Source organism: Salvelinus namaycush, chromosome 8 (genome assembly GCF_016432855.1).
Source record: "Salvelinus namaycush isolate Seneca chromosome 8, SaNama_1.0, whole genome shotgun sequence".
Lineage (NCBI taxonomy): Eukaryota > Metazoa > Chordata > Actinopteri > Salmoniformes > Salmonidae > Salvelinus > Salvelinus namaycush.
The window spans coordinates 33,047,696-33,062,451 of NC_052314.1; the positions used below are offsets into that span (position 1 = coordinate 33,047,696).

Here is a 14,756-nt window from a genome sequence, read left to right on the forward strand (position 1 = left end):
GACGAATCGACTTATGTCAGTGGAAGCTCAGTTGATTGCGTTTGTGCGATACAGAAACATTTTGGAAATGAATGAGCACATTCTGTTCTGCAAGACCGGGAGAACTGCAGGTGTGGATGGTTTTCACGTTGTTGATGTTTTGAGTGACGCAGTGAAAGTGATTAACTTTATCCAGTCCAGGCCTCTGAATTACAGACTGTTTGAAAGGCTCTGTGATGACAGTGGGAATGAGCACCCGCAGCTACTGCTTCACACTGACGTCCGTTAACTATCCAGAGGGAAAATGCTAGAGGCTTTTTGAGCTGCGCCACAAAGGAAGTGATTTTCTGTCTGAGCACTCACACCCCATTGTGGCTGTGTTCGAGGACACCCGCCTTGCCTATCTTGCTGATGTGTTCAGCACACTGAACAACCTGAGTCTTATTCTGCAAGGTAAAGACACACACATTCTAAACATGTATGACAGTGTGTGGATTCATGAAGAAAATCAAACTCTAGGATAGGAAATGTGAAGATGGGGATATAAATTGTTTCCAGCAGCTTGACCCCTGCCTTTCTACAGGTGATGTTGACAGAGCTCCTATGGTGCAAATGGTAAGCTCACATTTATCCAAACTCAGTGAGTTCAACTCTTACTTCCCTGACATTGAAAACAAGTCTCCCAAACCTGACTGGGTGCGTATACATTTTTTTTTTTTTGTAAAACGTACGCCTAATCTATGAATCACGTCGGTCGCACGGGCGTGAGGGGGGTACTTCAGGCAGGTCAGTGTTTTTATGATGTACCTTTTATTGCTTGTTTGTTTTTTGCGTTTGAAGCGATTTGAGGTTAAACGCGCTATAGATTTCTATTTATTATTATATAAAGTTAGGGGGTGAAGCTATTGCAAGTGCTAATAAAGTGTAACTGTTAAATGCTGAGACTGCATTATTAGATCATTAGCTAGTTAGTTTCCTTGGTAGGATGCACTTTGTGGGTGTGTGTGAAACTTACTCCTCAGCCTGAAGTGTCCCCACTTGCACTGCTGAATTGCTAGCTTTTCGTGTGGCACCATCTGGTAAGAGCACATCAGGAGGGCGGTGATGTGTGCTTGCAAGGCAGAGGTCCTGAGTTCGCGCTAGGTATGGGCCAAATCGGAAGGAAGTGGTACTCGCTAAGCAAGCAGTGTTACGTTGTTTACACAAACAGTAGGGGGCGACAGGTGGTCGAGACTGTATATGTTATCAACGATGCAATGCCACAGTAGCTACAGTCCATTAATTATTCCTGATATAATTTATACAGAGACAAAATTCACAAATGCTATAGCACAATGGCAGAGTCATGTCTTAAGTGTAAAACTAACAGTGACTTAATGATGCATGCCTTCTGGGAATGCTATGAAGTCAAAGTTATGGGCGGAATTAGAAAGTTGGTAGACAGAAGTTTTACAATATAAATGTACTTTTTAATCTATCGGCATATTTCAAGACATGGCATATGAAGGTGTGGTGAGATGCACAATGGGTTGGACTATACTTTTCTCGTCGCTCATTTTGAAAACTTTTGTTTAAAAACTCAATCAAATGACCCTCAATTGTTAAGACAATGCACTATTTAAAAAATGTGCTACAGAGAGAAACAGAATAGAGAAATTTGAGGTCATATGGCATAGTCTTACAAGCACTAGAAGTTGAAACGGTGGGGACGTGGGTCTGAGCAGGTGTTATGTCAGCAATGTTTGTCTATTGTCTTGTCTCTATGGTTTCTATTGTTAAAAAAAACAATCTTACGAAAATAAATGCAAATTATTCCTGATAACTAGACCCACGTGAGAAGACCTCAAACTTAAAGGAAAAAAATCTGACCAAAACCACTAAATATGTGAACAATGTTTTTGTTTAATTTTGGCGTTTAAAATAAGGTTGGTAGCAACATGGAAAATCTCTTGTGGAAATCTGTTGCAGCTCAAATTGACTACAAAATCTGCAATGCAATGCCCTCTATGGTTGGGCTGGCTGCCTAGCAAGCAAACATAGCTACACACAATAATACCAAGGACGAGATCAGCATGTAACGTAGCTAGTTAGTGCAGTTTAGGCGATTTTACAGCTATCAATTTAGGAGTCTACAATCTCACCATGGTCAATCTGCAAATCGATGTGCCTCACAGGATGGACTCTGACATTTGCAACGGCAGATATACTTTTGAAGTAATGGGGAAATGTTGCCCATGCTACGTCAAAGGGTCGCGGGGTACATTCTGGGCGATTCTGGTAAAAGAAACGCGCTCCTTGTGACAATTCAAATTTTGTCACAAGCGCCAAATACAACAGGTGTGAAATGCTTATTTACACGTCCTTAACCAACCATTGCAGTTCACATAACAATAATGATACTATATACAGGGGGGTACCAGTACCGAGTAAATGTACAGGTAGTCGAGGTAATTTGTACATGTAGGTAGGAGTAAAGTGACTATGCATAGATAAACAGTGAGTAGCAGCAGTGTAAAAACAAAGGGGGGTGGTGTCAATGTAAATAGTCCGGGTGGCCATTTGATTAAATGTTCAGCAGTCTTATGGCTTAGTGGTAGAATCTGTTAAGGAGCCTTTGACAATTTTTGGGGGCCTTCCTCTAACACCGCCTAGTATATAGGTCCAGGATGGCAGGAAAGCCTGGCCCCAGTGACGTACTGGGCAGTACGCACTACCCTCTGTAGTGCCTCACGGTTGGATGCCGAGCAGCCGCCATACCAGGCGGTGAAGCAAATGGTCAGGATACTCTCGATGGTGCTCTCGATGATGTAGAACTTAAGGATCCGGGGACCCATGACAAATCTTTTCAGTCTCCTGAGGGGAGAAAGGTGTTGTCGTGCTTGTCTTGGTGTGTTTGGACCATGATAGCTTGTTGGTGATGTGGACACCAAGGAACTTAACTCTCGACCCGTTCTACTGCAGCACCGTCGATGGTAATGGGGGCCTGTTTGACCCTCCTTTTCCTGTAGTCCACAATCAGCTCCTTTGTCTTGCTCACGTTGAGGGAGAGGTTGTTGTCCTGGAACCACACTGCCAGGTCTCTGACCTCCCTATAGGCTGTCTTGTCGGTGATCAGGCCTACCACTGTGGCGTTAGCAAACTTAATGATGGTGTTGGAGTCGTGCCTGGCCATACAGTCATGGGTGAACAGGGAGTACAGGAGGGAACTAAGCACATATCCCTGAGGGGCCACAGCGTTGAGAATCAGCGTGGCAGATGTGTTGTTGCCTACCCTTATCACCTGGGGGTGGCCCTTCAGGAAGTCCAGGATCCAGATGCAGAAGGTGTTTAGTCCCAGGGTCCTTAGCTTAGTGATGAACTTTGTGGGAACTATGGTGTTGAACGCTGCACTGTAGTCAGTGAACAGCACTCTCACACAGGTGTTCCTTTTGTCCAGGTGGGAAAGGGCAGTTTGGAGTGCAATTGAGATTGCGTCATCTGTGGATATGTTGGGGCGGTATGCGAATTGGATTGTGTGAAGTGTTTCTTGGATGATGGTGTTGATGTGAGCCATGACCAGCCTTTCATAGCACTTCATCGCTACCAACGTGAGTGCTACGGGGCAGAAGTAATTTAGACAGATTATCTTCGCTTTCTTGGGCACAGGGACTATGGTGGTCTGCTTGAAACATGTAGGTATTACAGACTCAGTCAGGGAGAGGTTAAAAGTGTCAGTGAAGACACTTGCCAATTGGTCCGCTCATGCTCTGAGTACACGTCTTGGTAATCCGTCTGGTCTCGCGGCCTTGTGAATCAAATAAAATTTTACTGGTCACATACACATGGTTTGTAGATAATGCGAGTGTAGCGAGATGCTTGTGCTTCTAGTTCTGACCGTGCAGTAATATCTAACAATTTCACAACTACCTTATACACACAAGTGTAAAGGATTGAATAAGAATATGGTCATATAAATATATGGATGAGCGATGGCCGTGCGGCATAAACAAGATGCAGTAGATGGTATAGAGTACAGTATATACATATGAGATGAGTAATGTAGGGTATGTAAACATTATATTGTGGCATTGTTTAAAGTGACTAGTGACACATTTATTACATCAAATTTTTAATAATTAAAGTGGCTAGAGATTTGAATCAGTATATTGGCAGCAGCCACTCAATGTTAGTGATGGCTGTTTAACAGTCTGATGGCCTTGAGATAGAAGCTGTTTTTCAGTGTCTCGGTCCCAGCTTTGATGCACCTGTACTGACCTCACCTTCTGGATGATAGCAGGGTGAACAGGCAGTGGCTCGAGTGGTTGTCCTTGATGATCTTTTTGGCCTTCCTGTGACATCGGATGATGTAGGTGTCCTGGAGGGCAGGTAGTTTGCCCCCGGTGATGCGTTGTACAGACCTCACTACCCTCTGGAGAGCCTTACGGTTGTGGGCGGAGCAGTTGCCGCACCAGGCGATGATACAGCCCGACAGGATGCTCTCGATTGTTTTAGATGACAAGACAAATTTCTTCAGCCTCCTGAGGTTGAAGAGGCACTGTTGCCCCTTCTTCACCACGCTGTCTGTGAGGGTGGACCATTTCAGTTTGTCTGTGATGTGTATGCCGAGGAACGTAAAACTCTCCACCTTTTCCACTACTGTCCCGTTGATGTGGATAGGGGGGTGCTCCCTCTGCTGTTTCCTGAAGTCCACGATCATCTCCTTTTTGTTTTGTTGAGTGTGAGGTTATTTTCCTGACACCACACTCCGAGGGCCCTCGCCTCCTCCCTGTAGGCTGTCTCGTCGTTATAGTAATCAAGTCTACCACTGTAGTGTCGTCTGCTAACTTGATGATTGAGTTGGAGGCGTGCATGGTCACGCAGTCATGAGTGAACAGGGAGTACAGGAGAGTGCTGAGAACGCACCCTTGTGGGGCCCCAGTGTTGAGGATCAGCGGGGTGGAGATGTTGTTTCCTACCTTCACCACCTAGGGACGGCCCGTCAGGAAGTCTGGTATGCATACCGGCTGGATTTCTGCCTGCTTGAACGCCAATATCTAAGATAAACATGAAATGACCCAGGGAATCGGAAGGACATCACTCAGAGATACACAAAAATAATATAACATTCAAAATGGGTGAACATTTCCTTTAACACAAAATGATAAGTCAGAGGTGAAGCATTGGCTATTAAAATGTGATGCAATTAACACAGACATCAGATCAACACTGAAAACACATGTTCTCTCTTGCTCTGATCTGCAGACACTGGACAACTCCAGGATGGCAACAGACACTGCATCCCTGCAGACTCCTGGCTCCAAGATCATGACCTTTCACCCTTCCATGGAGGAGTTTAAGGACTTCAGCCGTTACATCGCCTACATGGAGTCACAAGGAGCTCACCGAGCTGGAATGGCTAAGGTTAGTGTGTGTTAGTGTGTGTTTCTAAAGATCATATGCATAAGCATTCATCATTCTATAAAGAATACACTCTGCATAAATTAAGACAATGCTATGTTTTGTCTGTGTGTTGCAGGTTATTTCACCCAAAGACTGGAAGCCCAGACGTACCTATGATGACATAGATGACCTGGTGATCCCTGCTCCTATACAGCAAGTGGTGACTGGCCAGTCCGGTCTCTTCACACAGTACAACATCCAAAAGAAACCCATGACCGTCCGAGAGTTCCGCAAGACTGCCAACACAGACAAGTGAGCTTTCACACTGTTAAATACAGTACTCATTTTTAACATAGTTATACACGTGGTTGTAATATAGTACATACACATTGTTAACATAGTTCTACACATGGTACATGTTATAGGACACATGATGCATAGTTATAGGCTACACATGGTTGTAATATTGGTTTTATTTCTCAAAACACTGTTGAAGCCATGGATCACAGGCAACAGCCACACTGAGCTAAAGGCTAGAGCGGGACACTAATCCGTATGCTTATAAGAAATCCCGCTGAACCGTCAATACAGGACTGAGATTGAATCCTACTATACTGGCTCTGACGCTCGTCGGCTGTGGCATGGCTTGCAAACTATTACGGACTACAAAGGAAAACACAACCGCGAGCTGCCTAGTGACGTGAGCCTACCAGACGGGCTGAATGCCTTTTATCCTTGCTTCGAGGCAAGCACCACTGAAGCATGCATGAGAGCACCAGCTGTTCCGGATGACTGTGTGATCACGCTCTCCGTAGCCGATGTGAGCAAGACCTTTTAAACAGGTCAACATTCAAAAGGCTGCGGGGCCAGAAGTGTACTCCAAGCATTTGTGGACCAACTGGCAAGTGTCTTCACTGACATTTTCAACCTCTCCCTGACTGAGCCTGTAATACCTACATGTTTCAAGCAGACCAACATAGTCCCTGTGCCCAAGAAAGTGAAGGTAGCCTGCCTAAATGACGACTACCCCGTAGTACTCGCGTTGGTAGCCATGAGGTGCTTTGAAAGGCTGGTCATGGCTCACATCTACACCATCATCCCAGAAACCCTTGACCCGCTCCAATTCGCATACCGCCCCAACAGATCCACAGATGATGCAATCTCAATCCTACTCCACACTGCCTTTTCCCACCTGGACAAAGGAACGCCTACGGAAAGTATTCAGACCCTGGACTTTTTCTACATTTTGTTACATTACAGCCTTATTCTAAAATTTATTCAATTGTTTTTTTCTCCCTTAATCTACAAATTATTTTGCTAACTGATGTTGCATTTACATAGGAATTCAGACCCTTTACTCAGTACTTTGTTGACGCACCTTTGTCTGTGATTACAGCATTGATTCTTCTTGGGTATGACGGTATTGTGTTATTGACTCTACGTTTGTTTATGTGTAAGTCTGTTGTTTTGTTGCACTGCTTTGCTTTATCTTGGACAGGTCAGTTGTAAATGAGAACTTGTTCTCAACTGGCCTACCTGGTTAAATAAAGGTGAAATAAATAAAAAACATGCTGGCCCAACTATATTTGGGGAGTTTCTCCCAATCCTCTCAAGCTCGTTCAGGTTGGATGGGGAGCGTTGTTGCACAGCTATTTTAAAGGTTTCTCCAGAGATGTTTGATTGGGTTCAAGTCCGGGCTCTGGCTGGGCCACTCGAGGACATTCAGAGACTTGTCCCGAAGATTCTCCTGCATTGTCTTGGCTGTGTGCTTAGGGTCGTTGTCCTGTTGGAAGGTGAACCTTCGCCCCAGTCTGAGGTCCTGAGCGCTCTGGAGCAGATTTTCATCAAGGATCTCTCTGTACTTTGCTCCGTTCATCTTTCCTTCGATCCTGACCAGTCTCCCAGTCCCTGCCGCTGAAAAACATCCCCACAGCATGATGCTGCCACCCATGCTTCAGCATAGGGATGGTGCCAAGTTTCCTCCAGACGTGATGCTTGGCATTCATGTTTATTTTATATAGCCCTTCGTACATCAGCTAATATCTCGAAGTGCTGTACAGAAACCCAGCCTAAAACCCCAAACAGCAAGCAATGCAGGTGTAGAAGCACGGTGGCTAGGAAAAACTCCCTAGAAAGGCCAAAACCTAGGAAGAAACCTAGAGAGGAACCAGGCTATGAGGGGTGGCCAGTCCTCTTCTGGCTGTGCCGGGTGGAGATTATAACAGAACATGGCCAAGATGTTCAAAATGTTCATAAGTGACAAGCATGGTCAAATAATAAATCAGGAATAAATGTCAGTTGGCTTTTCATAGCCGATCATTAAGAGTTGAAAACAGCAGGTCTGGGACAGGTAGGGGTTCCATAACCGCAGGCAGAACAGTTGAAACTGGAATAGCAGCAAGGCCAGGTGGACTGGGGACAGCAAGGAGTCATCATGCCCGGTAGTCCTGACGTATGGTCCTCCCATTTGCCTTTTACTGAGGAGTGGCTTCCGTCTGGCCACTCTACCGTACAGGCCTGATTTGGTGGAGAACTGCAGAGATGGTTGTCCTTCTGGAAGGTTCTCCGATATCCAAAGAAGTCTGGAGCTCTGTCAGTGACCATCGGGTTCTTGGTCACATCCCTGACCATGGCCCTTCTCCCCAAATTGCTCAGTTTGGCTGGGCGGCCAGCTCTAGCAAGAGTCTTGGTGGTTCCAAATGTCTTCCGTTTTAAGAATGATGGAGGCCACTGTGTTCTTGGGGACCTTCAATGCTGCAGACATTTGTTTTGGTACCTTCACTAGAGTTGTGCTGACACAATCCTGTCTCAGAGCTCTTCGGACAATTCCTTCGACCTCATGGCTTGGTTTTTGCTCCAACATGCAATTGTGGGACAATATGTAGACGGGCGTGTGCCTTTTCCAAATCATGTCCAATCAATTGGATTTACCACCGGTGGACTCCGATCAAATTGATCATCCATGAGATGTTTCTACAATGGAAACAGTATGCACCTGAGCTCAATTGAGTCGCATAGCACAGGGTCTGAATACTTACGTAAATAAGGTATGTTTTTAGTAAATTAGGAAATATATTGTTTGTTCTTGCTTTATCATTATGGGGTGTTGTGTTTGATGACTTTTTCTTCTATCCGTTTTAGAAAAAATATTTAACGTAACAAAATGTGGAAAAGTCTAGGGGTATGAATACTTTCTGAATGCAGTGTGTTTTTATTTTATTTGTAAATTATAAATATTGATACATTACTAGCTCAAACACAATCTGCAAAGATGAGTTAATTGCATATCAGTTAATGGCTCAGCACTGCTACATAGTACATACACCAATGTATGCTCAGGCCATATTCAGATTTTCATATCGTCATACCGTCCTCCTCATCCCTGGATTTATGGTATTACCGGCATGGACCACAAGGGGCGGCAAAGTTAGAGCATCCCACTGGGCCTCTATTACCAGAATGCTAACAAAATTAGCACAAACTAATAGTAACATTACATAGACAGCGTTTAGCTAAACGGTAACGAGCGAAAGCGAACATAACTGATTGCAAAGCCAGCTCAAAGTTATGCAAGCATAGCTAGTAGCTACTGAATGTCATTTTTGGTGAGTTAGGACATTTCCAAGCAAAAGTGAGCGAGGGGACAAAATGTGCAAATCAACAAAGTTGTGATGAATGCTCTTCTGTGTACACAGAGCAGAGGGTGAGAATGGAGGAGGAAAAACCGCTAGTAGGTAGCAAAGGGGGGGAAAATGGCAACTGTACGCATCTCCTCCAGAGCTTTTTTTAACTTCTGGCAGAAATCCATTATCTTATGGCAAACATTTAGCTATTGAATTTCATACAAGTGTAACTTCATCACCTCCTGTGCGTCGCACAACAGAGACTTGCCGATAGTTATAGAACGCTATGGACTCACCAGCTCCTGCTTTCTCCCGTTATGCTATTTACAAACAAACACGTGACTGGCTCAACTGCTCTGGGGAACTTCGTAATGTGATAGGTGAAATTAAGAACACAATCTGCTTTTTCTCTGTTGGGTTCTGAGAATATGAAATAAAAGTATGCATGTCACTGAGGGAGAGAGGGTAATGTTTACTTTGTCAGGATTTGTTGTTAGCCATCAGGGATTTTCTGGGAGAAGAGACAGTCTGGTACCAGTCACCATGACAGCCGTGAGTTGGAGGAGTGAGCACTTTGGGGCAGAGGTCAGGTCAAATGAAGTGAGGAAGAACAGGTATTACTAAAGTTCCTTCTAGCAACAGAGATGGCTGTTCAGATGTGTAGGAGGAGACTCCGCATTGGAGAAAGGGTTAAATATCAGTGCTTGTGTGAATATGTCGTCTGTTCAGCTGTTTGATCCTTTGAGAAGAATAAACTTGGTTTGAGCTTTCATAGTGTCTTGAGTTCTTACTGATAATTAGAACCTAACATCTAAGTATTGCAGAAGTTGACTGCAGGTATTAACTTAAAGTAGCTACAAATATTAAAATGTATTGGAAAAACTTCCAAGAAATGGTGTTGACAATATTGAAAAACCATCCTACACCGTTTTATGATATACCACCCAAGTTTACACCATAGACCTACAGTCACACAAGCTCAATCAGCAGATTTGAATTTAAAATGGAAAATTAATGTTTATGCAGCAAATGTTAGTGCATCGAACCGAATTGCGTCGATTCGTTCTTTAATCAAACCGAGTCGCACCAAATCGTTCCTGTATTGGAGCCCATGGCATGTATCTAGATCAGTATCGAATCGTCTTGAAAAGGAAATATATACAGCCCTACTTGTTTAGTTATCTTCTGTTACCTTTGTTGTAGGTTCTGTAACCCCCGATATGTGGATTTTGATGAGCTGGAGAGAAAGTTTTGGAAGAACCTGACTTTTAACCCCCCTCTCTATGGAGCGGATGTCAACGGAACACTCTATGATCCAGTGAGTGATTCCATCTCATTCCATGACCATTTCATGTTCTAATTCTATTTCAATAGACCATTCACTGTCATTAAACAAGCTTTTACTTTACCAATGTATTCTCCAAACATCAGCCCTCCATTTGGCTCCACTTCGGATTTGAACCCACAGCCTTCTGTTTAAATGTCAATGTCCTCACCCTTAAAGTTCCAAAACGGCCGTTTTTGTCTCAATATCAAATCATTTCTGGGTAACAATTAAGTATCTTGTGACTGTACAACTGATTGTTTTCTTGTGACCATTTTAATTGAAAACAAATAGCTTCTCAGCAAAGAGCAATTTCTCAAGCAAGAATTCTTCTAGGATTGTCTGGGAGTGGTCTGAGTGGGGAGCGAAACTGAAAACTGCTGTTATTGGATTGGAACTCTTATTGGTCTATTAACAAATTTAACGCCAGGTGATGTCACCAGCAGGCCAAAACTCCATCCCACCACAACAGGCTTACATTTCAGGCTGCCTTTTCAAACAGCTCTTACACAAACAGCTCTTATCATCATTTTCACAGTATTTTTCCAACCTCAACCGCGCTGGGCCTTTAACAACATTGTCTCTGCTCTATCTCCCCTAGGACGTGACAGAGTGGAACATTGGTCATCTGAACACTATCCTGGACACTGTTGAGAGGGAGAGTGGGATCAAGATCAAAGGGGTAAACACTCCTTACCTGTATTTTGGCATGTGGAAGAGTACCTTCGCCTGGCACACTGAAGACATGGATCTCTACAGCATCAACTACCTTCACTTTGGAGAGCCCAAGTCCTGGTAAAGTTTAGTTTATTTATTTTGCATAGTTAGAAAAACAAACAGAAGGTTCAGTGCAGTGAAGTTATATCAGTAGATATTTACTGGATGTCGATTTTACAGTTTACAAATGAAACGTGTGTGGGTTGTTATTATTATACGTAACACCCAACACTAGCGTCCTGTCCAGGAGGTGTATTTGTACATCAAGCTGCTTCATACTACAGCAAAAGGAGATCGGCTCCTACCCTATGGGCCGCTCTGGCTAGGACAAAGCTTATTATTTACTTACCTAACACATAGCATCTTGACTACCACTTACATCGTTGCTCTTATCTCTCTACAGGTATGTTGTTCCCCCTGAACATGGCAAGAGATTGGAGCGTCTCGCTAAAGGTACTTGAAAAGGAATTTCCTTATTGTGTATCAATATGTTCTATGTCCAGAGAGTAGTCAGCAGAATTCTTAACATAATTGACTTCTTCTCATGCAGGGTTTTTCCCTGGGAGTGCTCAGAGCTGTGAAGCTTTCCTGCGGCACAAGATGACTCTAATCTCACCCTCCATCCTGAAGAAATACGGCATACCATTTGAGAAGGTGACCTCTCTTTCAATGGCATAATACAATCAGCTTTACTGACCTAAAATTTTTTGGGTATACTGTAGGTTGTTACAGTGGGATGATTTGACTGTTTTGGCAGTAGGAGTAAAAGTAATATTGTTTTCAATAGTAGTATTGTATGTGTGTCCACTTGGGCTGGGCGATTATTACGATAGTATTGGATATCGAAGATGCTTGACAGCCGTTGTCGTTGGTGATGACATTGTGACGTGACAGACAGCGTATAGCCTATTTCAACTTGATTGGCGCTACGCAGTAAAGCGCTGACTGAGCAGCCCACAGCAGGACCATGCCGTGGCCTATTCTTTTGCTGTAGGCTGCGTAACCTATTTCAATAAATGTTATAAAAAATGTACAGAATGTAGACAGAGCGATTTTCACCAAAGCAGCGCAAAATGTCTGGTTAGGATTTTTATTTTTCTCTCTCAATGTTTGATTATCTGGTCCGTATAGCCTGACACTCCGGTGTCTAAGTCAGATTTTGCATTTCTCTCCATTTTATATGAATATTACTTTTTGTGCATGCTGGCTTTCTCCTGCCACACTACTTCATGATCAAACAATGAATTAATCTAACAGAGTTCTAGGCTCAAAGTTTTATGATGTTTTTGAATCATCTAAAAACAAGATGGGCCTAAGGTAATAATGATAGAGGTAAAACGAACAATAGCAAAATCAAACAAGTAGTTTTAAATTAGCCTTACAGTTGAGCCAAGCTTAGTCTATTATACAATAAATGATGCATGCATCACTCCTCCTTGCCATTGTGAACCAAACGTTCAAATCCTAGTAATTAAAATAGCCTATCAAAATCATTAAGACAAGTTAAACTTGAGGGTTTCCCAAATAAGCTATTATAATTATGTTTACATGTGCTAAAGCTGCAGTTTTAAAAGGGGAACAATTGTGAAAGTCAGTCTATAGGCGATTATCTATCACAGCTTTATTTTGAATGACAGTGTCTTCAGAAAGTTTTCATACCCCTTATTCCAATTTTTTTTGCTAATGTATTGAAAATGAAATGCAGAAATCTAATTTACATAAGTATTCACCCCATGAGTCAATACTTTGTAGAAGCACCTTTGGCGGCGATTACAGCTTTGAGTTCTCTTAGGTATGCCTGTATCAGCTTTGCACATCTGTGTTTAAGTCTTTCGGCAGATTTTCAATGAGATTCAAGTCTGGGCTATGGTTGGGCCACTCAAGGACATTCACATTCCATTTCAGCATGGCTTAGGGTCATTGTCCTGTTGGAATGTAAATCTTTGCCCCAGTCTAAGGTTGTTTGTACTCTGAAGCAGGTTCTCATTAAAGATTTGGCTCCATTCATTGTTCCCTCTATCTTTACCAGTCACCCAGTCCCTCTCGCTGAAAAGCATCTCCATAGCATGATGCTGCCATCACCATGCTTCACGGTAGGGATGGTGTTAGATTGGTGATGAGCTATGCCTGGTTTTCACCAGCCATAGCGATTTGCATTCAGGCCAAAGAGTAATCTTTGTCTCACCAGACTACAAAATATTTTGCCATATGCTCCGTCTTTCACGTGTGTTTTTACAAACTCCAGGCGTGCTATCATGTTCAATTTTCTCAGGAGTGGCTTCTGTCTGACCACTCTCCAATAAAGCCCAGATTGGTGAAGTGCTATAGAGACTGTTGTCCTTCTGGCAGGTTCTCCAGTCTTAGCCAATAAACTCTGTAATTCTGTCAGTGGTTATTGGGTTCTTGGTCACCTACCTGACCAATGTCCTTACCCGGTTTCTCAGTTTGGTCGGACGGCCAGCTCTATAGGCAGTTCCATATTTTTTTCATTTCCCAAACTTTCATCACTCTAGAAATGTTTTCTACCCGTCGCCAGATATATGCCTCATCACAATTCTATCTCTGAGATGTACGGACAGTTCTTTGGACTTTGCACTGTCGACTGTGGGACCTTAAATAGACAGGTGTGTTTCTTTCAAAATCATGTCCAAACAATTGAATTGTCCACAGGTGTACTCCAATCAAACTGTAGAAACATCTCAAGAATGATCAAAGGAAATTGGATGCACCTGAGTTCAATTTGGAGTGTCATAGCAAAGGGGTGTGAATACTTAAGTAAATGGATCTTCTGTATTTAATTTTCAATAAATGTGCAAAAATGTCTAAACATGTTTTCACTTTGTCATATGGGGTATAGTGTGTAGATGGGTGTGATGGTTTATTTATTTAATCCATTTTGAATTCAGGTTGTAACAACATGGAATAAGTTAAAGGGTATGAATGCTTTCTGAAGGCACTGTATGTAGGCAAAAATAAGTGAAATTGAGCAAACGATATCAAGATAGAAGAATCGCATGAGAAGTCAAAATAAACCGTATAGCTCAGCAAAGCTTATTAAAGAAACGCTGCGTTGAGTAGGCCTATTTCCATAGCCTATTATTAGCAATGTAGGCTACAGCCTACCTACAACGTATAGAAGCCTAGGCCTAATAAAGAGAACATTTATTAAAATGTGAATCATTGAACATTCATCAAATTCTGGGGACAGCAGAGTTGGGTGCTCTGCAGTTGAGGCTCCTTGACTGTCACTTGCGTGTGGGCACAACTTTCTCGCCACGGCTCGAACATGGAGGTAAAGGCTACTTTAAAAAGATTTGGCTCTAAAATACCTTTGTCAGGATTCTGCTTGTTCTCCTTGAAGCATGCGAGCTCGCGCTAGCGGTTCTTTTTGGGGGGGTTGGCCAATAGGGGCCGATACCATCGTATATCCCTGTTTGTGTGCACTTAATCACTATAGGATAAAGATTGACATCACCCAACCCTAGTGTCCACCTCTTTAGATCAGTGGTCTGACTTGTTGTGTGTGTTTAGATCACCCAGGAGGCAGGCCAGTTCATAGTGACCTTCCCTTTTGGCTACCATGCTGGTTTCAACCACGGCTTCAACTGTGCAGAGTCCACTAACTTTGCCACACAGCGATGGATCGATTATGGCAAAATAGCCACACTGGTATGTACAGCTAAATGAATTAACACTTTGAATGTGTGATTCCAGGTCATATGGTTGTGTGATGT

At 43.1% G+C, this 14,756-nt stretch overlaps 1 protein-coding gene across 4 annotated transcripts in view; it reads left to right on the top strand.

The window, feature by feature from the left end:
* The window catches only part of LOC120052623 (lysine-specific demethylase 4A-like), a 59,255-nt gene that overhangs the window by 4,542 nt on the left and 39,957 nt on the right, over positions 1–14,756 (top strand). For all 4 annotated transcript variants that reach the window (XM_038999643.1, XM_038999645.1, XM_038999646.1 and 1 more), the window contains 7 exons: positions 5,221–5,379; positions 5,495–5,670; positions 10,185–10,299; positions 10,907–11,100; positions 11,426–11,475; positions 11,573–11,676; positions 14,554–14,691. In XM_038999643.1, coding sequence (XP_038855571.1) covers positions 5,239–5,379; positions 5,495–5,670; positions 10,185–10,299; positions 10,907–11,100; positions 11,426–11,475; positions 11,573–11,676; positions 14,554–14,691 — 918 coding nt within the window. In that variant the 5' untranslated portion in view covers positions 5,221–5,238. The remainder of the gene's footprint in view (positions 1–5,220; positions 5,380–5,494; positions 5,671–10,184; positions 10,300–10,906; positions 11,101–11,425; positions 11,476–11,572; positions 11,677–14,553; positions 14,692–14,756) is intronic.